General features: G+C 37.2%; 1 protein-coding gene across 20 annotated transcripts in view; it reads left to right on the top strand.

Annotated features, from left to right (window-relative positions):
- The window catches only part of USP54 (ubiquitin specific peptidase 54), a 133,473-nt gene that overhangs the window by 65,325 nt on the left and 42,649 nt on the right, over positions 1 to 25,499 (top strand). For 8 of the 20 annotated variants that reach the window (XM_078434390.1, XM_078434385.1, XM_078434389.1 and 5 more), the window contains 2 exons: positions 4,815 to 5,387; positions 8,972 to 9,064. In XM_078434390.1, coding sequence (XP_078290516.1) covers positions 5,241 to 5,387; positions 8,972 to 9,064 — 240 coding nt within the window. In that variant the 5' untranslated portion in view covers positions 4,815 to 5,240. Of the gene's footprint in view, positions 1 to 4,554; positions 5,388 to 8,971; positions 9,065 to 25,499 lie in introns of those variants that run through there. The other 12 variants (XM_078434381.1, XM_078434393.1, XM_078434391.1 and 9 more) reach the window with 3 other exon arrangements.

The raw sequence follows: 25,499 nt of genomic DNA on the forward strand, positions 1-25,499 counted from the left end.
TTATACAGTAATTACTATATGCCGGACATTGAATTAGCAGTTTGCATGAATTAACTAATTTTTTAAAAATGTTTATTTATTTTTTCAGGGGAGGAAGGGTGGAGGGGGGTGGACAGAGGATCTGAAGTAGACTCAGTGCTGACAGCAGCAAGCCTGGTGTGGGGCTCAAACCCATGAACCATGAGATCATGACCTGAGCCAAAGCTGGATGCTTAACCGGCTGAGTCATGCAGGCGCCCCTGAATTAACTAGTTTTAATTCTTATAATAACTAGCAAGGTACTATATAGTTGAGAATTATAGACATATGGAGCATACCGAGGGATTGAGGTAATTTCTTGTTGACTTATCAGTGCAAATATAGTTTTCTTAAGTAAATTACAAGTAAACTGCTGTATAGAGTAATAGAAACTAGAAATGGGAGCAACTTTCCTGGTTAACTCTTTGGATATCTCATTGTAGTGCAGTTTGACTTCCTAATATTTGGGTTATTTTTGGTACTAATCACTTGTAATGGGGCTACTCTTCCTTCATTAGAAACTGAGATACTCTTCATGGTTTTTCCATTTTGAATCATTGATCAGTTGGACATGGTCATTCTTTGTAGACCTTCTAAAATGTTACTCTGTTCCTTGTAATAGGCTCAACTGTTTGGCTTTTTACAAATAGAAAGTTAAACTTTGTATTTTAAAAGTAATTGTAAAATTCAACTGTTTCTCCAAGCACATAGTTAAATTGTGCTAACATATCATTTGTCCTGTATGAGGGTTATTGTTCTTTTTATACAATTAGAAGACTTATTCCTGGTGGCTTACAGCTTTCTAGTATCCTGAAGTCCCCAAACCAAAATTTACACTTACACTTTCAGACATTGCAGTTCACTCATTTTAGTGGAACTCATTATTCATTCTTTGTTTTGAAAACTTGCTAGTACTTTGGCATGCCTATTACATTAAATCTCAACCACTGTGTAAAATAGGTATTCTGCCATCATTTTAACAGACCCAGAAAACAAAGTTCAGGACACTTAAATAGTTCAGGATTACCCAAAATAGTAAAAATATAGAAGTCGAACCCATGTCCTCTAACTCCAAGTCTGGTTCTGCTCCTGTTTGTATATCATAATTACATCGCTTGCTCTTATAACAACTAGGCATTGTACTGTATGTTGAGTTTTCCTTTTCATAGATGTAGTATTGAAACTTTATTCTATTTTATCCTCATATCTAATACTTTTATTTTATCATCATATCAGGCTTTTTTGCATTTATCTTTCTCTTCTCCTTTTTCTTTTTTTAAATTTTAGTTTGGGATTGCTTAATATCACCTGGCATGGTTATTATCTACTAGCTTAATGATTTTAGTCATTTTTTCATTGAATCATGAATACTGCATACATTACAAGGTAATTTCTACGTAATTTTAAATTCTTTTTTTTTTTTTTTTTTTTTTTTTGCTGATATTAATTCTCTTTCAACTTAAAAAAAAATGATATGAGGGGTGCTTGGGTGGCTCAGTTGGTTAAGCGTCCGACTTCAGCTCAGGTCACGATTTCGTGGTCCGTGAGTTCGAGCCCCACGTCGGGCTCTGGGCTGATGGCTCAGAACCTGGAGCCTGCTTCTGATTCTGTGTCTTCCTCTCTCTCTGCCCCTCCCCCATTCATGCTCTGTCTCTCTCTGTCTCAAAAATAAATAAAAACTTAAAAAAAATGATTTGAAACTTATAGAGGAGTTATAAGAAATGGTACAAAGAATCCCCATATCCCTTTCAGTCACATTTACCGGTTGTTAACATTATTGCTATATTTATTGTACCATTTTCCCTTTCTCTTTGTATACACATATACACACACACGTATATATATATAAAATACACACACACACACACGTATATTTTTCCCTTCTGAACCATTTCAGAGTACGTTGCAGATATTATGATCTTTTACCTCTAAATACTTGAATATTTATTACCTAAGATGTTTTATTTATTTATTTATTTATTTATTTATTTATTTATTTATTTTTAAAGGTTTATTTTATTTTTTGATAGAGAGTGAGAGAGTAAGTGCAGGAGAGGCAGAGAGAGAGGGGAACAGAGGATCTGAAGTGGGATCCATGCTGATACCAGAGAGCCTGATGCGGGGCTCAAACTCACGAACTGCAAGATTGTGACCTGAGCTGAAGTCGGGTGCTTAACTGACTGAACCACCAGGTGCCTTAAAGTTCTGTTCTTTTTAAAAATAGGTTGTTTGGGGTGCCTGGGTGTCACAATCATTAAGCCTCCAGCTCTTGCTTTTGGTTGGCTCAGATCATTACCTTGTGGTTCCTGAGATCAAGCCCAGCGTAGGGCTCTGCACTGACAGGGCAGAGCCTGCTTGGGATTCTCTCTCCCTCTTTCTTTGTCCTTTCCTCGCTCGTGCATGTGAGCTGTCTCTGTGTCTCTCAAAATAAATAAACAAACATTAAAAAAATAAAAATAGGTTGTTAGATGTGGGTATAACTCTTAATTGACTTTCTTATATATCTATAGTAGATGGTATAGTAGAAAGTGTGTGTGGTTTGGTGCTGGACCTACAATTTAAGTGAAATATTTTGTCATCAGTATTTCTTTGGATCATTTGTTACTGCCTCCTTTGACCTTATTCTTTCTGGCTCTCACCTCTAGTTTCTGACACACCTAACGCAAGTGTGAGGGCTTATTGCCTTACCCTACATAATGCTGCCATTCAGAGCCTGAGAATCTTTTTTTCTGTGACTGCTTTTTTTTTCCTCTTTGCTGCCTGAACTCAAGGGTGTGTATCATAGGGCAGGCTGAGTTTCAGTAAGTGTCTAATGCGGATAGTGGAAACCCCACCTGTCTGCCAAGTCCTTTTGGCTGTGAGCAAAGTGGAGGCTTGGTATGTCATTCCTTTGCAGCAGTTGAGCTGAAGGAATGCTGCATGTCTTGTTGGAAGTTGCTTAGTAGCTTCGAATGGGGTGTGTATGAGGGTGTGTATAGAGAGTTGAGGGTCTTTTAGTCTGTGTGGGAGACATGGAATCCTTCTTGGTGCCATGCTGGTCATCAGGGAGTATTTATTGAGTTCCTCCTTATGACCAGCACTGTGATAGGAACTTTTGGAATAGTATGATAAAATACATAATTAAGTCACAGTTTAATAGTCAAAAAATTCTAGTTCTGCCACTTACCAGTTTGATTTGAGCAAGTTAATGTCTCTAAGTCTCACTCTACTCTTCTGTAAAGTGGGAAGTATTAACACCTACATAATAGGTAAAGAATAAATAAAGAATGTAAGTATAGTGTTTAGCAGTTGTCTGACACTAGTTAGTATTTCATTTCATACAGTCATTCAGGATATATGACTGATACCATATAAAACAAATAGAGAGTAATAAAAACAAATAGAGGATAATATGACTCTACAGTGTATAGTCAAATACTTTAATTGTGACATGTAGATTATAAATAGTCTGGGAATTTAGAGAAGGGAAAGAACAGTCTTATGCAACCATTTAATGTTCCTGTGCCTCAGTTTTTCCACTGGACACACTGTGGATAATGGTAGATGATTTCTTAGAGAATGATTAAGATGTTTTAGCATTTTTGCTTTTTTAGGTGATCCATATGATGATAGGAAGTAAGGAAGGGAGAAGCTTGGGGAACTGTTAGAAACCAAATTTAACACTCAACATTCTTAATTTTTTACTTATGTGGACATAGCAGCCTTATATGAAAGCTTAAAGCTGGAGATTAGAAGATTTCCTTCTAGTAAAGGTGTTTGCTTTGGTATTTCTCCCCTGTTGCCTCACTGGAATTTTAATTAGTTGAAAAGTAATGTTGGTCAGTGGATTGCCTGTGATTGTGAGTGCCTCAGATATAATCTGAGGATTAAGTTATTTGTAACCCAAATTATCTCTCTGATCCTCTGGCAAAAATGAAACATACAAACAAACAGGGCAGGAGAAGATTTAGTTCTCCTGGACATGATATTAAGGGCATATGGTTTACTTGCCATGAATATTTCTCTGAGATGGGACATTTCCTCAGAACAGAGCCCAGAGTGATAACTTGGCCTTCCCATCTTTAAATAGGCTTTCATAGCCATGAACATGTAAAACACCTCTAAAAATTTCTTTACTCACAATATCTAACAGAAACTGTTCCAATTCTTAATTTGGTGTATGTTTACTTGGTAATATTTTTGTTAGCTTGATTTTGGAAACTGTATTTGGTGTTCGTTTTGTCCTGATCAACTGTCTTCTAGAAAATTTCAGAGAAATTTCCTCTGAAAGAAAAACTACTCACACCTTTTTTTTTTTCCTCTTTGGTTTGAGTGTTTCTCCCTTTTATTGTTGTTAAGGTTTTTTTTGTTTGTTTTTTTTTTTGCATTTTTGGTTTGTTTTTGTCATTGTTTGCCAAGGTTTCAAGTTTATAGTGAGAGGTGAGGCAACGTTGATCTTGGCAGAATAGCACAAAGCCAGGAGAGTCATTAAGTGACGCAAGCTTTTAGTTTTGTTTTTTTTTTTTCTTTTTGTTAAAGCTCTCTGGCACAGCTGGCTATTCTAGTCACAGAGGAAGAGAAGAGACTTTCTGAAGTTCTGAATGGAACGATGGAAGCTGTTTGGGGCATATTAAAAAAAGAGCAGCAGCAATAAGAACAAAAACTCCATATAATTCAAGCAAAATTTCTTACCTTTGTGGAATCTATGTCAGTTGTTTAGAACTTGAGTTTTTACTTCAGACAATGATGGGAAAAGGCAATAGAAGGCGAGGAGGGTTGCATTGGATTCTTGCTTATCTGTCTGCTTCTCCTTCCAGTTGGAAAGAATCTTCGGTCCACAAGAAGCATCATCAACAAGCCTAAGAATACATCCTACCCTGATCCTGGATCCTGTTGGAGTTGAGGACTGCAGGCACTTCACCACGATTTTATGGAGGCAATTCAAGAGAAATAGAAGGACGCAATACCTAAGGATTTCTCTGTTTGTGTTTGTACTGTGCCATGTTAAATTTTGGGCATTGTTTGGAGCAAATGGGGGACGGCTCTGTCATGTGGATCTAAGAGGATACCTGAGTTCCTTGAGCTACATAGATGATGTTTGGAAGGTTGTAAACTCCAAATATTTCAACACAGATTCATTGAATTCTGGATTATCTTTCACAAATCAGGACTTCAGCAGACAGAAACTCTTTCCCCAAAAATACAAAATCTTCTCTAAGTTTTCAAGCTAATTGTGAACAATAATGTCTTGGAAAAGAAATTATTTTTCAGGGGGCCGTGGTAGTGTCCAAGGCATGTTTACACCTCGAAGCTCAACCTCCATAGCCCCCAGCAAAGGTCTCAGCAATGAGCCAGGACAAAACAGCTGCTTCCTCAACAGTGCCCTGCAGGTAAGGGTAATTTCTTTCTTTTTGGTGAACTTTGACTTTTTAGTTGCAAATGCTGTGCTTCCAATAGCTCTTCTAAATATAATCCTTGATGGTCTTTGTTTGAGGTCAACAGCCTGAGATCATTTCTAAGTTTATCTGTGTGATTTTAGGCAAGTCACTTATCTCTGAACCTCAATTACCTCATTTATATGAAAAAGAGATTAATAATGATAATAGAAATAATAAGTGTAACTACTACTACTTACCTGCCTGAAGGAGAAAGAAAGTACGTGAACTAAATAATCTTAATACGTGATTATTGATTTTTTCTTGTTTTTTTTTTTCTTTTGAGACAAAGATGTCTTATCACTGTACTTGCTTTTCTCTAGAAAAGAAAGCAAAGTTCTTTCCACAAGTCAAAGACCTTTCAGGTACATTACTTTTGTCTTATAATATATAGGCTCTTAGCATACACTGAATGGAGTCCAGTCTTTGTCCATTTCTTCATCCCCTTCCTCTGAGCTCTTTTGTAGTAGCTCATGATTGGTGTATGGACAGATATGCTTAAACAGAACTAGTGGAAAGTAAATTCCCCTAAGGTGTGATTATCTACTGCAGATTTTCCCTTTTGGTGTTGCTTACCATACTAGTGATCTCAGAATCCCAGAGCTTCCTGTCTGTCTGCTTTGCCTTGTCAGGCCCATAGAATGTTAAGTTCATTCCTTTTGGCCTAACTTTCAAGTAATTACTTTCCCTTCTTTTCTGCTTCTCAGAGTAAAAGTAAATTGAATTTGCCATCCAAGATAATTAACTTGGTAAAATATTAGTTTTATGCTTCAGACATAATGAGAAAATATCTTGCTATGATAGAAGAAAAACCAAGGCAATGTATTTGGTATGAAAAGTACTGGACTGGGGTGCCTGGGTGGCTCAATCAGTTGAGCATCTGACTTTGGCTCAGGTCATGATCTCACAGTTCATGAGTTCGAGCCACACATTGGGCCTGCTGCTGTCAGTGCAGAGCCTGGTTAGGATCCTCTGTCCCCCCCAACCCTCCACTCACACACTCTCTCTCAAAAGTAAATACTTAAAAAAACAAAAATAAAAAGTACTAGACTTATGAATTAGGAAACTTGGATTCTAGTTTTAGTTTGTCTGTAGACTAGCTCTGTGACCTTGTACAGGTAATAGTATTTCAGTTTACTCATTTATAATATAAGAATTTTGCTAAGCTTATTTATGTAATAAAGTTTCATATTCTCTCTCTGTTTTCAAATTTTTATTTGAAAACATTAAAAAATTCTATGCTGTCAAGCCTAGAGAAAGAGTTTAACTATATTCCCTAATTACTACTGTAAATTTCATGCAGTTGGGTAGGGTTGGTTCGGTTTTTTTTTCCCCAGATGATGCATATGGGTTTTTGAGTGACAGTGCATAAACTAATAATACTTTTTAAATTTAGAAGCAGGCAAAAAAAGGTATTGATATAGGTGTGTGTGTGTGTGTTTACCTCCTTTCTGGCCGTAGTCCTGTTTTTATAATTCTGTTTCTTTCTGTATGTTCTATCTGTATTAAAACAATAATATTTATGGCTTTCTGTTCTAATTCCCAGCGCCATATGGACACATACTGGCACACACACACACACACACACACACACACTCACACACACTTCTATGTACTTAAAGATTGTGTCATTGATGGTTTTGGAGTGCCTGTTATAATCACGTTACAAGTTGAAAATAATTGTTTCTATGAACTAATATTCTGACTTTTGATATGAATGCTATGTTGGCCACAGATGTGTTGAACCCACTGTGTTTATTATAAAAAGGTGTTACTTATTTGGGAGTATAGTGCATTTCCAAGAACTTTTGGAATATGTACCTTGAAGACACATAAGTAAGAAGAAGCTCCAGAGCTGTGCTTTGTATGGGGCTCCGGAGGCATAGTGCCTTTTCATATATGATGCCATTTAAATGTTTCCCAAGCAAGAGGTGCCTGGGTGGCGCAGTCGGTTAAGTGTCAGACTCTTGATCTCGGCTCTGATCCATTATCTCATGGTTCGTGTATTCGAGCCCCACATTGGGCTGTGCACTGATGGTGCAGAGCCTGCTTGGGATTCTGTCTCTCCTCTCTGTTCCTCACCTGTTTGTGTGCATGCTCTCTCCCTCTCTCAAAATAAATAAATAAACTTAATTAAAAAATGTTACCCAAGCAAGAGGAACATCCTAAGGCATTAGGCTATATATTACATCATTTATCTTTTAATTAAAGTCCATAGTTTATTCAAATTTCCTTAGTTTTTGCTTAGCATCTTCTTCTGTTCCAGGATCCCATCCAGGATACCACAGTTACATTTGCTTGTCATGTCTCCTTAGGCTTTTCTTGGCTCTCTTTCACAAAATTTCCTTGTTTTTGATGATCTTGATAGTTTTGAGGAGTAGTACTAATCAAGTATTTTGTTGGATGTCCCACTATTGGGATTTGATATTTTTCTCATTGTGAGACTGGGGTTATAGGTTTTTGAGAAGAAGACCATAAAAATAAAGTGCCATTCTCATCATATCATATTTAGGTTACATACTATGTACATGATTTATCACTGTTGATATTACCATTTTTTTAATCTGTTGACATGAGGAACACACATCTCTCAGAAAGGTCCAAAAATTGAGAAATCCAACAAAGACAAAATTCCACACTATAATTCAAGCTTCTAAATAAGGTTTCAAATACCATATGATTTCACTTATATGTGGGATCTAAAAAACAAAACAAATGAATAAACAAACAAAAAGCAGAATCAGACCTATAAATATAGAGAACAAACTGGTGGTTGTCAGAGGGGAGGGTGATGAGGGGGATGGGCAAATGGGTGAAGGGGAGTGGGAGATACAGGCTTCTAGTTATGGAATGAAAAAGTCATGGGGAGGGACACCTGGCTGGCTGGCTGTAGATCATGTGACTCTTGATCTTGGGATTGTAAGTTTCAGCCCCACCTTGGGTGTGGAGATTCCTTTTTAAAAAATCTTAAAAAAAAAAAAAAAAAAAAAAAGATCTTGGGAATAAAAGGCACAGCATAGAGAATATAGTCAGTGGTATTGTGATAGTGTTGTATAATGACAGATGTCAGCTACACTTGTGTTGGTGAGCACAGCATAACGTATAAACTTGTGGAATTACTATGTTGTATCCCTGAAACTAATGTACATGTATCAACTATACTTCAAAAAACAAGTTTGTTCAAAAAAAAAAAAAAAAAAAAATTGTTTCTTGTGTGGACAATTAAAGTAAACCCTTATTCTGCAGCTTTTAGCCCATAAATTTCCCCTTCAAGATCACATTTGATGTATGTTATACATTATTTTGTCTGTGTGACCTTCATTTTCAAAGTAATGTATTTTTCAGAATATAGTCTTCTGTCCCTTGTGTTAGCTAACTCACCCTTTTTGGCATTTGTTTTAATATACTAGAATGAGTTTTCTGTTGGGAATAAAGATATATTCAGAAGTCATTACCTATGTTTGCTTGAATTCTTGAATTTAAGATCAAATGGAGTCTTCTTATAAAGTACTGAAGTATTTCCCCTTTTTTATTGCCAGGTTTTATGGCACTTGGACATCTTCCGACGTAGCTTTAGGCAGCTTACAACTCACAAGTGCATGGGAGATTCCTGCATCTTTTGTGCTCTGAAGGTAAGTTCTTCAAATCTGTTTCTTCTCACTGCCATTAGGCTGCCAGATGATCAATATTGAGGTAGTTTAATCAGGGGATGCTAAAGAATTTCTTACTGAATTATTTGCTTGTGGCTTAGTGCGAAAGATGATGTGATCAGTTTTGCTTGCTTCAGAGAATTGTTACTTGGCTTAGGTAGTCTGTTTTTCTGAACTTTCTTGCCCATACAGCTCTATTTAATGTGATAGGATACTATTGAGATGTGCTTAGACTTGGAGTATTTACCTGAAGAGCTAATTCTAAATTTTTATTTTGAAGGAATAAACAACCAAGTGTTTTTAGTGGAATTAGCTATTGTTTGTTAAAGCTAAATTTAACAACAAACTCTTCCTATTGAGAAAAGCCAGTACTAAAATTTTCCCGTTCCCTAAATGTTTCCCATTACCACATTTAATAGATTCCTTATACCTGTTCTTGACCCCATGATCTGACTCCCAAGTTTTTCATTTCTGAATAAAATGAAACCTGAGGATTCATTTAGAGACAAAGAAAATAGCAGAAAGTGAGAGATTTCTGACTCAGAGATTTTAGGTATGCTACTATAGAGGAAGAACTAGGTTGTATAAAAGGTCCATTTTCTATACTTTATCTGCTTTTCCAATATGTAGCTTCTCTGTGTTTTCTTGGTTTGTATGTACAATGGATTATTTGTGGCTAGGTAAGTCTGTGTGAGTTCTGATAAACATCCAGAGTCATTTTTCAGTTTCAAGAAGTCTGAGTTCTTGGTTTGTCACAGGGATGCTTGGATGTGGTCATATGTTTTAGTTGCTTTTACATCTTGGAGTAAGAACTGTAACAAAATATCCAGGAGAATTTCCCAGTTGTATTGGTTATTTGCAACAACTGATTTAAGACGTTTTTTGAGCAGCGTCACTTTGGAATTTTAAGTCCATGATGGGCACATATCTTTAGAAAGAGATGACTGAGTCTTCTGAACGTTTTACCACTTGGGTCACAAACATCTTTTTTCTCTTCCCCTTGGAAGCATTGGAACTTTTAGCAAAATATGTATTATTGATTAATTGGGGAGTTTAAATATGAATTTTAATAAAAGCAAATCTTTTACAAGTTGTAACATTTCTGACTATGCCCATTCAGACAGAAGTCCATCCACAAGGGAATTTGGCTTGATTTTCTGAAGGGTACACTGACATTAAGTATCTAATTTTATTTTTAAAATTTTTATTATTTTTATTTATTTATTTTTGAGACAGAGTGTGAGCAGGGGTGGAGGAGGGGCAGAGGGAGAGAGAGAATCTTAAGTAGGTTCCACACCTGGTGCAGAGCCTGACGTGGGGCTTGATCTCACAACCATGAGATCACGACCTAAGCCGACATCAAAAGTCGGATGCTTAACCGACTGAGCCACCCAGGTGCCCCAGTCTCTAATTTTATTTTATTTTATTAAAAAAAAAAATTTTTTTTTTAACGTTTATTTATTTTTGAGACAGAGAGAGACAGAGCATGAACGGGGGAGGGTCAGAGAGAGAGGGAGACACAGAATCTGAAACAGGCTCCAGGCTCTGAGCTGTCAGCACAGAGCCCGATGCAGGGCTCGAACTCACAGACTGCAAGATCATGACCTGGGCCGAAGTTGGACGCTTAACTGACTGAGCCACCCAGGCGCCCCCCCAGTCTCTAATTTTAAATAAACCAGAAATATATAGCCCTTTGGCTAGCAAATCGAAGAGAAGTCTGGTTCATGACATTTAAAAACTAAAAAGCCAAAGTAAGATACTTGCTAGAGAAATTTGAATCCTGGAGAAATCCCTGGTAGAAGAATCTCCTGAAACTGGAAACACTCATCTGTACCAGGAAGGGATGATAGACCCCCTCACATGACTTTGTTTAGAACTGTACCATCTTCTTCACTGACCCAGAGGGGACTCTAATGAACTGATTGTCACAGTCTTGTGTTTCAGTTTCCAGAAGCACAAATTGGTACTATAATATAAATTAGAATCACTGTATAAGCCAAAAAAGATGGAGAAAACCAGAGACTTTATGGGACACCTTCTGGATACCCAAGTACAGAAAGGAAGATATTTTTTAACTTATGAGGGCTGAGAATGTACCTTGGGACTCTTTCAGAGAAGCAATTGCTTATGGCAGATAGGTAAATGGGCTTAGGGAATCAAAGGCTCTATTTTGGATCTTTGTAACTCCAAGGAGTTCTACTACTTTCCTCGTCACATCATTGTCTCATCTATCCATTAGGTTTATTTTTCTTCACTGCTTCTTTTGTTATATTTGGGAGTATATTAAAAATTTGATGTTTTTCCCCAAAGTGCTTTTCATTCCCTCAGTGCTATATAAGTATTAAATAATGAAGCTCTAGTTTGCATTCTTTTAATTATTGTACACTTCATTTGAAACTTATTATAAATAGACTTATAGTGAGATGGATTAATTTGACAATATGGATGAGCTGAACTTCATTCTAATAGCTGAGAAATTTAAATTGTTAGAATAACCATATTTCTTCGTCCAGCCTGGAGGGCTTTCTTTTCTTTTTTTTTTTTCAATATATGAAATTTATTGTCAAATTGGTTTCCATACAACACCCAGTGCTCATCCCAAAAGGTGTCCTTCTCAATACCCATCACCCACCCTCCCCTCCCTCCTACCCCACATCAACCCTCAGTTTGTTCTCAGTTTTTTTTTTTTTCCAATATATGAAATTTATTGTCAAATTGGTTTCCATACAACACCCAGTGCTCATCCCAAAAGGTGCCCTCCTCAATACCCATCACCCACCCTCCCCTCCGTCCCACCCCCCATCAACCCTCAGTTTGTTCTCAGTTTTTAACAGCCTCTTATGCTTTGGCTCTCTCCCACTCTAACCTCTTTTTTTTTTTTTTTTTTTTTCCTTCCCCTCCCCCATGGGTTTCTGTTCAGTTTCTCAGGATCCACATAAGAGTGAAAACATATGGTATCTGTCTTTCTCTGTATGGCTTATTTCACTTAGCATCACACTCTCCAGTTCCATCCACGTTGCTACAAAGGGCCATATTTCATTCTTTCTCATTGCCACGTAGTATTCCATTGTGTATATAAACCACAATTTCTTTATCCATTCATCAGTTGATGGACATTTAGGCTCTTTCCACAATTTGGCTATTGTTGAGAGTGCTGCTATAAACATTGGGGTACAAGTGCCCCTATGCATCAGTACTCCTGTATCCCTTGGTAAATTCCTAGCAGTGCTATTGCTGGGTCATAGGGTAGGTCTATTTTTAATTTTCTGAGGAACCTCCACACTGTTTTCCAGAGTGGCTGCACCAATTTGCATTCCCACCAACAGTGCAAGAGGGTTCCCGTTTCTCCACATCCTCTCCAGCATCTATAGTCTCCTGATTTGTTCATTTTGGCCACTGTGACTGGCGTGAGGTGATATCTGAGTGTGGTTTTGATTTGTATTTCCCTGATAAGGAGCGACGTTGAGCATCTTTTCGTGTGCCTGTTGGCCATCTGGATGTCTTCTTTAGAGAAGTGTCTATTCATGTTTTCTGCCCATTTCTTCACTGGGTTATTTGTTTTTTGGGTGTGGAGTTTGGTGAGCTCTTTATAGATTTTGGATACTGGCCCTTTGTCCGATATGTCATTTGCAAATATCTTTTCCCATTCTGTTGGTTGCCTTTTAGTTTTGTTGGTTGTTTCCTTTGCCGTGCAGAAGCTTTTTATCTTCATAAGGTCCCAGTAATTCATTTTTGCTTTTAATTCCCTTGCCTTTGGGGATGTGTTGAGTAAGAGATTGCTACGGCTGAGGTCAGAGAGGTCTTTTCCTGCTTTCTCCTCTAGGGTTTGGATGGTTTCCTGTCTCAGATTCAGGTCCTTTATCCATGTTGAGTTTATTTTTGTGAATGGTGTGAGAAAGTGGTCTAGTTTCAACCTTCTGCATGTTGCTGTCCAGTTCTCCCAGCACCATTTGTTAAAGAGACTGTCTTTTTTCCATTGGATGTTCTTTCCTGCTTTGTCAAAGATTAGTTGGCCATACGTTTGTGGGTCTAGTTCTGGGGTTTCTATTCTATTCCATTGGTCTATGTGTCTGTTTTTGTGCCAGAGGGCTTTATTTTCCAAGAGAAGAGAAGGGATGCTGAGTGGAAGAGTAAATCTGGGATGGATCATCAGCACCTGGAATGTCTCTTTTTTGTTCGCTACTTTAAAAATATTTGTATAGAATATGAAATAATTTGATTCATCATTGAACTAGTTCTAGTCAGCATAATAAGACAAAAGGAAAGATAAAGATTAGGAAGGAAGAAACAAAGTTATCATTATTTGCAGATGATATGATTGGCTGTTAAAAAAAATCCCAAAGCATCTACTGAGATATCAATAGAACCAATAAGAATTTAGCAGGTTGTTGCCTGTAAGATCAAGGTATGACCTTCAATTGCATTTTAATATACGAGCAACTAATAGAAAATGCAATTTAAAAGAAACTTTTAAATAGTAATACAGTATATAAAGTGATATGAATAAATCTAACAAAAAATATATGACATTTATATAAAATCCTCACAAAGACCCAGTATAATGAATAATCACAAAGTGAACATCCTTTAACAACTCTTTAGGTGAAAATAGAATACTGCCTGTACTATAGACATTTGAATCCTCCCTTCTTTCTCAATCACGTCTCCTCCTTTCTCCCAGGGGTAGCCAGTTTTCTAATGTTTGTGATAATCACTTTCTTGTTTTACCTGATAGTTTACTGCCTATGTATCTATTCTTAAACAATTGAATTTAAAAATTACCTGTTTTTGAAATTTATTGTAATTGGAATCATTCTAAATGAATCTGTGTGGGTGTGGGTGTGTGTGCGTGTATGTCTTCTTTAGTGCAGCAGTATGTTAATAAGATCATCATATTGTTATGTGCAGGTTGACTTTGTTCATCTTCATTATCATATGGTATTTCATTGTGTAAATAAGCCAGTTTGTTTATCTATTCTATAGCTGGTAGTCATTTGGATTATTTACAGTTTTTAATTTTTAATGAACAATATTGCCAAGAACATTCTTATTTATATTTACATATGCATACATATTTCTCTTGCATATTTGCCCAGGAATGAAATTACTAGAATCATAGGATATGTATATCTTCAATTTTTTTTAAATTTTATAATACCAACTGTTTTCCAGTATTTCCGTATGTTTTCCAATGTGGTGATACTAATGTATATTCTGACCAGCAAGTTTGTCCTGGAAGTTGAGAAAATTTGATTCTGAAATTCTTATGACAAACAGGGAAGAATAGATATGACATTCTGTTTTTAATTTGAGAGAGAGAGAGAGAGAGAGAGAGAGAGAGAGAGAGAATCTTAAGCAGTCTCCATGCTCAGTGCAGAGCCCCACATGGGGCTTGATCTCACGATCCTGAGATCATGACCTGAGCTGAAACCGAGTCGGATGCTGAACCAGGTGAGCCATCCAGGTGCCCCCAAGACAGAACATTCTTGAAGGATAATAACAAAATGAATGACTTGCCTTGTGTATCAGAGTAGACTAAGTTATGTTTTGGTAGCAAACTAAAATCTCAGTGATAAATATACAAAAGATTTATTTTCCATTCCCATTACTTGTCCACTGCAGTTTAGTAGGAAACCCTACTGATTATAGTCACTCAGGAATGCAGGTGCCAAGTTGACTATTGGCCAAGGCAGAGGGAAAAGAGCTCTGGAGGTTTTTGCACAGGCAGTTGAATGTTCAGCAGATCTCTTCTGCTCAGAGATCACAGACTCGAACTAATCATATGGCTCCAGTGAATCCTAAAAGGGCCAGGAAGTGTGATCCTATCAGAATCCTGGGGAGAGGGAAGAACCAGAAATATTTGGCAAAAGTACTAATGACTACCCTACTTTATCAGATATCAAGGCTTATAAAACTATATTAATTAAGACAATGTGCTGTCAACACAGTATGACTAATAAATCAGTGGAACAAAATCAAAAGTTCAGAAATACATATTTGGAAACTAACTACTTGCCCTGTGAATCAAAGGAGAAAGTGGACTTTTCAACAAATGGTGATTAGGTAATTGGTTATCTGAATAGAAAAAAGAAAAGTAAATTAGATCCCTATGTCATATTATTACCAAAAGTATGAATTTCAACTGAGCTAAGAACTAAAATGTGAAAGAAAACTTTTTTAAAAGTTTATTTGTTTATTTTTAGAGAGAGAGAGAGAGATTGTTGGGGGGGGGGTGCAGAGAGAGAGAGAGAGAGAGAGAGAAATCCCAAGCAGGCTCCATACTGTCAGCACAGAGCCCAATGAGGGGCTTGAACTCACTAACCGTTATCATGACCTGAGCTAAAATCAAGAGTTGGACACTTAACCAATTAAGCCACCTAGGCACCTGGAAGGAAAACTTTAAGTTTTAGAAGAAAATATGAAAGAATAGCATGGCCTCAGGGATAGACAGGATTTATTAAATAAGACATAAAAAATACTAAAAAGAATTGATAACATTTTACTACAGAAAATTCAAGAACTTCTGTTCATCAGAAGACTCTAGTAGAGGGTAAGACCCAAGGCTACACGCCAGGAGGAAATATCGGCAATAAATTATATATCCCACAAAGGATTGGTATGCAGCATAGAACTCCCCAGAGAACTCCTATAAAGAATAAGTAAAAGATAATGGAGTCAGTGGGAAAATGGGAAAAACACATAAACAGGCATTTCTCAGTACAAGAAACCCAAAAGATCTTTAAGAATATGCAAGATTCTTATCCTCCCAAGTAATCTAAGAAATGTCAACCAGGGATGCCTGGTGGCTCAGTCGGTTAAAGCATCTGTCTCTTGATTTTCGGCTCAGGCCATGGTCTCACGGCTTGTGGGTTCAAGCCCCTTGTTGGGCTCAGTGCTGACAGTGTGAGCCTGTTTGAGATTCTCTCTCTCTCTCTCTCTCTCTCTCTCTCTCTCTCTTTGTGCTCCTCCCCCACTTGTGTGCACACGTGTGCATGCGTTTTCTCTCTCTCTCTCTCTTTCTCTCAGAATAAATAGATGACTTTTTAAAAAAAGAGAAAAAAAGGAATTAAAGTAAATCAATACCCTTTAGATTAATAGAAAATTTAAAATTGGATAAAATTGTTACCCGAAAGGTGGAATAATAACTTATATACACTTGCTGGTTGGAATATAAATTGATACCACTACTTAGGGAAATATTTTGTCATTACATTTTTCAGGTAAAATTGAAGTAGCATATACCCTACCATTCAGTAATTCTACTCCTAGATACATATTGTAGAAAACTTCCTTGTATATACATATCAGAAGATATATTTGAGAATGTCCAAAGTAGTATTTTTGTGATTATAGAAAAATGGAAACAACCCATTCCAACTATAATAGAATATAATAGAATAGGTTTAAAAATTATGGTTTATTCCTAAAGTAAAACACTGTAGTAGTGAACATGAATAACCTGTAGCTACATATATCAGCTTGGATTAATCACAAAAACATTACAGTGAAGCAAGTCACAGAAGATTATATAAACTATGATTCCATTTATATACAAAGTAAAAATGGGCAGCACTAAACAACATGTTGTTCAGGGATACATATATGTGAGAAAGAGGGAATGATTTTCATAAAATTCAGGACAGTGGTTATCCCTGGAGGGAAGGAGATTATAATCAACTGGGGAGTTTCGCACTCATTAAGTTTTTCATTTCTTAAATTGGTTGTTGGACACATGGGCATTTCTTTTTATTCTTTGGCTAAATATATACATCATGCTTGTTTTTTATTAAAAAAAATTTTTTTTTACATTTATTTATTTTTGAGAGACAGAGAGAGAACACAAGTGGAGGAGGGGTGGAGAGAGAATGAGACACAGAATCTGAAACAGGCTCCAGGCTCTGAGCTCTCAGCACAGACCTGACGTGGGGCTTGAACCCACAAATCATGAGATCATGACCTGAGCCGAAGTCAATGCTGAACCGATTGAGCCACCCAGACATCCCGACTTGTTTTTTATTTAAAGATGATTTTTTTTTTTTTAATGTGTATTTAGTTTTGAGACAGAGAGACACACACAGAGCATGAGCGGGGGAGGGGCAGAGAGAGGGAGACACAGAATCGGAAGCAGGCTCCAGGTTCTGAGCTGTCATCAGCCCAGAGCCCAACGTGGGGCTCCAACCCACGAACTGTGAGATCATGACCTGAGTGAAGTTGGCACTCAACCGACTGAGCCACCCAGGTGCCCCTAAAGGAGGATTTTTATTATAAGTATAGGAAAGTACTACAGTCATTTTAGAAAAGCACATTGAATTGTAAAGAGAAAAATTGGAAATTGCATCACAGAAGTTGTCATTTCTCTTTATGCCTCCTCTTTGGTCAATGATATTTCTAGTAATAAGTATTTCTGTTCACATATAGTAAAAAGAATATTTTTTTTCCAGACCCCTAAGTTGCCTCTCTATCTCTAGTATCATCCTATTTCATTTGTTTTAACCTAAGAATGTGCTGGAGTGCTATCTTGAAGTTACTCCTTTCTTATAACCTTGAAGTGGCTCCCAATTATTTCTTAAATCACTTAAAAATGTATGCTTATAGGCATTTAAAAAACTAGTTTCATACTTTTTTTCCCCTTCCTTTCCTTCCTGAGGCACTCTCCATTTCAGCTATGACAGCAGATGGTGTACTTCCTATGACTACATTGCAGATGTTATTCACTTTGCCTGGATCCCTTAGCACCCAAAACAATAACATAACAATAAACAAAACAACACATCCCTTTAAAATAAAACCACATCTAGTCCTTTCAGAATTCCATTTCAGAAACATATCTTCTTAATGAAGTTTTAAAAATGTTACCTCTATCTAGAACCATGATTGTTTTACTTAACAGTATTTAGCATGGCTGAATGAGTTTTTGGAAAGGTGGCTCAGCTTTTCTTCCCCGTTGGTATTCCTTATAGTGCTTGCACCATAATATAAATACGTAACTTTTCTGGGTTCATATATTCTTTTAGTAGTCCTTGGATTTTAGTTATAGAGTTTTGTGTACTTGCCTTTTTCTTCACTTTTTTCTTTTTGTCTTTTGTGCTCTCACTCTTGTTCTACTTGAGATTTTCATCATGACTTTTGGGTTTACACTTTTTTTAGTAGGTCTACTTAATATAGGCTGCTTTATGTCAAATTTAGTTAAGGAAGGGTGAGGTGTATGTGTGTGGTGGGGGTCGGGAGGAGTTGATGATGGGAAGATCTGCTGAAGAGTCAAAGCCTGGAGTTCTGTCAAGCAGAGCAGTTATCTGGTATCCTACAATTAAGTTACATGTTAACTTTGTGGTGTCCCAGCGTGGGTGTAATTCAGTATATTTAAATCCCATTTTTTCTCTGCCTCCTGTTTAAAAATTAGATGAATGTTTGGTGAAGCAAGTAAGAATTCCTTTTTGCTGGTACTTGGTGACCTGTTTGCATTCTTTAATGCTAAGTTTCAAATGTAAAATTCTTATTTCATAGATATTTTTCAAAACACAAAACTCCAAAATTCCTGCATTTGAGGTACTCTATCAGAACTTGCTCATTCTATAAAGTCAGAATTCTTTTATGTTGGAACATAATTGTTTAGCTCTAGAACTCAATGTTAAGAACAAAAAAGAGACACACACATGTTCCTAGATGAATCAAAAGCTAGCCAACTTTCCCTTAATCTAATGTTTTGGATGAAGGATTTGCCCTTCTAAGTCTGGCTGGAAGATGTGTATCCCTGTTTTTTTTTTCTCCACTTTTTACTTTACCTTGCACCAATCTTTAAAATGCTTTTACTGTTGGTCTTATGTGAACACCTTTTGTTTAATGTTTTTACTTTCTCTTCTGCTCTCTGAATGTTTGTCAATGTTCTTGTGCCTTGTGACCTTCACCAGGTACCATAGTGTATGTTGTATCTAGAGCTTATAATTGCTTTTTGGAGGTTTATACGTAATATTTAGGATAATCCATTTGGTCCTGTAAAAATATATTGGGTTATTTTTCTGCATTACTTGATACTAAGTTCCTAACCTAATTTCAGCCTCAAAATTTTGCATGCAAATTATTAATGATCGCTTTCATTAAAAATAATTTGTCAGTGTGTCTTTCTTCTTATTTTGAGCCACAATGCGTTTCAACTCTGACTTAACAAAAAGATTTGTGGGCTAATTACTCTGTCCCTTCTGAATCTCCAAATTTATTCCCATCTAGTGTTACTAAAAGGTATTTCCTGACCTGAACTGTTGTCATGCCTATAGCCCAGAACTCTTATTTATTATTCATATTGAATCTGCCCTTGTGTCCCCAGCCCCCAGGGTATGACTTTGGTGTTGGCTTATTTATTTATCTCTGTCCAGGGAAGGAAATCCGTCCTCTGTACTTAGTATGCCACAATGATTTTGTTCTCCTTCCAGGGATTGTACTAGAGGCTTTGCAGTGTGCCAAGATGTAGGACAGAGTGTTTTTTGTTATAGGCAAAGAAGAATGCTTCATTGATTGATTAAATTCAACAAATATCCTCAATTAGTGATTTTTCTTTTAAGAATGTTAGTACAAGGCATCAAAGCCAGAGAATGGTGGTGATGGTGAGGGGTAGGTGAGGAGGAAATAGGTTTTTGTGTATAAGGTGTCCTGTAATGTAAGTTTGTATCTGTACAGCAGTAAGACTGTTCAAAAGGGGCAGGAAAGTCTGTGTTCTGCTGATAGCCCATCAGTTAATTGGAGGGAAATTTGAGAGTTCAGAGAATAAATACCTCAATATATTTTGTGTGTACCATGTAGCTGTTCCTCTACTGGAAAGCATAAGCACAGGGAGTAAAGTGGTATAAGAAATTACTCATTGTGCATTATCAGTCCAGTCCTTTTTTTGGTAGATTATTGGAACAGAAGGTTCTTCATTGTCCTGTGGTCATGGCCAATATCAGAGAAGAGTAAATCCATTATGTTGGACTATTTAAACCAGAAAATTAGATTTCTAATAGGTTATCTGGAGATTTTAGCTAGTAATCAACAGACCTCTCATGAGGAAGGTATATCCCTGTCTAATGCAAATATCATTTACTTGAGTTGAACTTCTTTGTTTTGCTTATCTCTGGGGTATGAGTATATTTGTGTGGTCTTTTGGTTAATCTTTCTTAGTCTTAAAGGCCTATTAGTTTGTACCTAAATATTCTCAACTAATTTAACCATTGATATAACTTGGAAAGTATAAAGTTGAGTCTTTCATCCTTTTTAAAATTTGGAGTTTAGAATTTTACATGATATTCAAATAGAGGGTTATGACTGCAAGGAAAAACATAGTAGATCATCATGATTCTTTCCTTTCCAGAATTTATGGCAGAGCCTGAAACTTATACAATCTCAAAATCTTTGTGCATGTCCAGAAGGGTCCCCCTTTTCATTTCCCCTGTGGGGTAAGTGGTTATGGTATTGATTGTCAAAATTTGATTTAAATACTGTTGGTAATCTCTAAGGTCCTGCATTTTTGATCTTGACAAAAATTAGCAAATTGACTATTATATTTTGTAAAATTTCAACATTAGTTTATGATTTCCTACTAAAAGCAATACCATCCTCTGGTGAATTTGGCCTGTCTCTGCTCTTTGGCTCTCTGTCTAGTGTCTTGAAGTCTTGGTGTTTCTTTCTGTGTCTGTCTTTGTGTGTATGTGGGTGTGTCTCTTTTGCAGAGGTAGCACAAATGAGTGTGATAGGTAGTTTATGATCATCTTTAACTTCACCACTGCAAGTCCAAAGTATTGGGTTATGAATTGAGTGTAAAAAAATCCAAAACTCATGGGGAGATATGGTATCGACAATTGGATTTACTTAAAGGGACTGATACAGGATATGCAGATAATTTTATAATCCGGAAATCCAGAAGGTAGGTATTTTTAGACATAAGGTTAAAGAATCCCAAGGGAGAAACTAGCCAGCTGTTCTCTGTCTTCCCCAATGTTGGAGCAAGAATTTCTATTAAACTGACTGGATATTTGATGATATTAAGGAATTATTATTACCTTTTTTTAGTGTGGTAATTATAGTATGATTAAATTTTAAACAAAGATTTCTTATGTTTTAGAGGCATATCCAAAATATTTATAGATGAATAATGTCTAGTATTTGATTGAGAATGATCTGGGAATGGGATGAGTGGGTGGGTTGTATATATGAAATGAGATTGGCCACAGTTGTTAAAGATAGATAATAGGTACATAGGAGTTGGTTGTGCTATTTTGTCTACCCTTGTATGTTTGAGATTTTCTGCAATAAAACATTAAAAATCCAATGTTACTGGTTTGGATGCCAAAATGGTAAACATTTACATGTTCTTTTCCCCTCTTGAAAGAGAATGTTTGAGATTCTTTTGAACACATAAAACTAGTGAAAATTCTCTTTTCTAGTAGTACTCAAGGAGTAGTACCTCCTTTATCTTTTTTTCAGAGGGTTGTTTTTACAAACAGGCTTGATTGGTCACGTTGAGGCTTACAATTTATTTAAGTCTATGATTTCTAGGAGGTGTGGAGAAAAGGAGTGATTATGAGAGCCAAAATGATAAGAGGTTTGGAAAGCCCGGGTCAAGAAGAGAAACCCTAAGAACTGAGTTAGTAGCAGTGCATAAAATGTATTGTGTCTTTGCAGAAGTTATTGTTGGACACCCTCCAGGAATGAGTTGGACTGCTAACTTTCCAAAGACCTAGGGCCCAGAACGCATCACATTTAGCTGTAGCCCTTCTTCTTGACTCCCATCTTCTCTACTCATGACTTTTTTTAGAAGGCTAAGGCTAGGCTAAGAAATCCTGAGAGAGAAATAAACAGCTGTTCCTGCCTAAAGACAAAAGTCTGTGTTTTAGGGGGGAAAAAAACTGAAGCAACAGCTGCATTTGTAGATGCCAAAGCACAAAGAGTTTCTGTCTCTATGGCACTTTTATCTTATTTACATGGTTTTTACTAGTCCAGATAATTATGAGCTCCTGTGGGTAGAATTGTTTGCTACATGATCCAAGAGAAATGGGTGGGGAAGCACCTGCTTTTAGTCATTAAAGTCTTGTTGTTTTTGCACTGCATCCAAAAAAATAGTTAACAGACAAAAAGTAATTTGCCTTTTCCTGAGAATGAAAAGGAAGACCTCTTTGGTTTCACTTTGTGAAGAAGAGCAGAGAGAAACGTCAAAGGTGGGTTTTCTCTGTTAATTGAAATGAAACCATCAGGACCCCATAGGGAAAAATGATTCCTGGGTTTTGGTTCTTCCTGCCCTTTCTCACTCCCTGCCGCAGAACTCAGCAATTGGAAGAATACCAGTTTTTGTTCCTTATTGGTCCTACCACCTGTTCTTACTTCTGAACTAAATGTTCTTGGCTTTCTTTGGTGTGAACAGGATCTCCCTCTGGGAAAGGTGGCAGGAGGGTGAAAAAGGGAGCAGGAGGAGGCCCGTTCCAGCCCTGTGCTCATGTGAGAGGGACACACAGGGGTTAGTGTGCTGCCCTAACAGAGGGGCTTTGTACTACAGCTTCTTCCAGAGCTACAGCTCCACAGATGCATGCTGGGAGCGCTCAGGCTGCTTTATTCCTGATACACTTGCTTTTTCCTAACAATAGCAGAGCAAGACTGATAACAATAATTACAATAAAATAAAGAAGATGCAGGCATTCTGAGTACATTCAGATACTCAGTGTGTATGGAGAAAGTTGCCTGTAATTAAGAGATGAGAAAAGAATATAGTTTGGAGATGTTGATGCCACTGAACACAAGAGTCAGATCTGTTGTTGCATATCGAGTGTGGATATAAGCAGAGCTCTGACTATGTCTTTTCCTTTCTGTGTTGAAACCCTTCTTATCTAATCATGGGAAATCTGCCTCTCTTGAGTAAGAGCAACAGAAGGAGAAGTGGTTTGTCTTTCTTACCCAGATTTCAGAGACTAGGGAGGTCGTTCAAGGTAGATGGCATTTCTGACGCACGGTCAGTAGCAGACAGGCTCCTTAGTAACCTAAAATATAATAATAATGATAATGATGTTGATGATAATGATAATGATGATGACAGCTAATACTTAGATAAGCACTTATATAGCCAGGCATTAGTCTAAGATATAGATAGACAGGTAGATAGAGAAAAAGATAATTTATTTAATCTGTAAATAACCCTAGGAGATAACTACTATTACTGATCGTTATTTATTTATTTATTTATTATTTAAAATGTTCAAATTCTATTTATTTTGAGAGAGAGATAGCGTGAGCAGGGAAGGGGGTAGAGAGAGAGGAAGAGAGAGAGAGAATTCCAAGCAGGCTCTGCACTGTCAGTGCACAGCCCGACACGTGACTGGAACTAATGAAACCATGATCATGACCTGAGCCAAAAACAAGAGTCAGACGCTTAACCAACTGAGCCACCCAGGCACCCCTACCCACTAATCCTCTTTTAAAATTTTGTTTTGTTTTGTTTGTTTATTCTTTGAGAGAGAGAGAGAGAGAGAGAGAACGAGCACAAGCAGAGGAGGGCAGAGAGAGGGTGACACAGAATCTTAAGTAGGCTCCAGGCTCTGAGCTGTCACACAGAGCCCGACACGGGGCTCAAACTCATGAACCGCGAGATCATGACCTAAGCCAAAGTAGGATGGTTAACCGAGCCACCCAGGCAACCCCACTCAGTAATCCTCTTTTAGAGGTACCTGGGTGGCTCAGTCAGTTAAGTGTCCAGCTCTTGATCTTGGCTTAGGTCATGATCTCATGGTTCATGGGATTGAGCCTCACATATGGCTCTGCACTGACAGCATGGAGCCTGCTTGGGATTCTCTCTCTCCCTCTCTCTTTGCCCCTCCCACTCTCACTCTCTATCTGTCAAAATAAATTGAAAGAAAGAAAGAAAGAAAGAAAGAAAGAAAGAAAGAAAAGAAAGAAAGAAACTGGGGGTGCCTGGCTAGCTGTCAGTAGAGTATGTGACTCTTGATCTATGGGTCATGAGTTTGAGCCCCATGTTAGGCATAGAGATTACTTAAAAATAAAATCTTAAAAAAAAAAAAAAAAAAGGAAACTGAAGACTAGGGAAGTTAAGTAACTTTTCTAAGGTCATAGAAATGGTAAATTTTGGACTGGGGTTTGGGATCCAGATAGTTTGGTTCCGTAGTCCATGCTCTTAATTATTACTCTATGCCATCTCTCAGTGGAGCCCTGTCCTTTCTCAAGCAGGGTCATCTGAACCACAGAACACAGTAAGTGCCTTGAGTGACTGTTCTTTTAATTCTCTCTGGATGATAACATAACAACTGTTATACATAGGAGAGAAGTTAGTTCATTAATAATTGTTGATGCCTTAGAGTATTAGGGCTTAATTCTTGAGGGAACTCAGTTGAGAAAGACTAAAGGGGCTGTAGTTTGCAAATATCACATTTGTACAGAACTATCCTGGAAGTCATTTCCCACTGGTTTGTTTTGGAAGCAGTTTTGGACTCTGGACAAAGGACCAAACCTCATCCATCTCTTGCTCTAGAGATAGAGCCTTTGTCAGCACTAATATCTTAGTAATATCTTAGTATTAACAATTAAGAAGAGCAGCAGGTTGGGATATGATAGTGGCCACTGCTTCTTTTCCTACCTTTTCCTTTGTTTCTCTCTTCCTCTGTTTCAAAATCACTTGGTATAGATATATCAGTTGTCCTCTGAGAATGTTTAACTGTGGACCTAGACCTTTCCTTTTGGTGTAGTTTAATGGTCACTAATAGACATTCTTCTATTTCTAGTAACAAATTATGGAAGGTCCTGTCTTGCCTTTACTTGATTTTAAAATAGATTTGTGAAAAATGTCTAGGTTAATCCAAAGTAATTTGAAGCAATTATAATAGATTTTCCCCCAGCTCCTAGCTTATTAAATAATACTAAATATGTATTACTAATACTGTCATCTCCACATCATATGGAATCATTTGTAGGGAAATAATAGCAGGTTACATAGCAAATTGTTCTTGAGCTGCTGTTGGGATAGATGCTCAATGTGTAAGAGGAGGAACAATGCTAGTAAGAAAGTAGAATGAGGAGGGGCACCTGGATGGCTCAGTCGGTTGAACATTCGACTTTGGCTCATGTCATGATCTTGTGGTTTTGTGAGTTCTAGCCCTGCATTGGGTCCTGTGCTGACAGCTTGGAGCCTGAAGCCTGCTTCAGATTCTGTGTCTCCCTCTCTCTCTGCCCCTCCCCTGTTCAGGCTCTGTCTCTCTCCCTCTCTCAAAAATAAATAAACATTAAAAATAAAAAAAAAGAAAGTAGAATGAGGGAAAAACAGTTCCAACTTTTACTTAGCAGAATGAAGTTCAATCCCATTTTGTTTTAACCAGTTATATTACCTTAGGAAAATTATATTTCCTTAGGAAATTTTTTCAACTTTTCTAGGTGGTTCTTTATCTGCTTTAAA

Source organism: Panthera onca, chromosome D2 (genome assembly GCF_046562875.1).
Source record: "Panthera onca isolate mPanOnc1 chromosome D2, mPanOnc1 haplotype 2, whole genome shotgun sequence".
NCBI lineage: Eukaryota > Metazoa > Chordata > Mammalia > Carnivora > Felidae > Panthera > Panthera onca.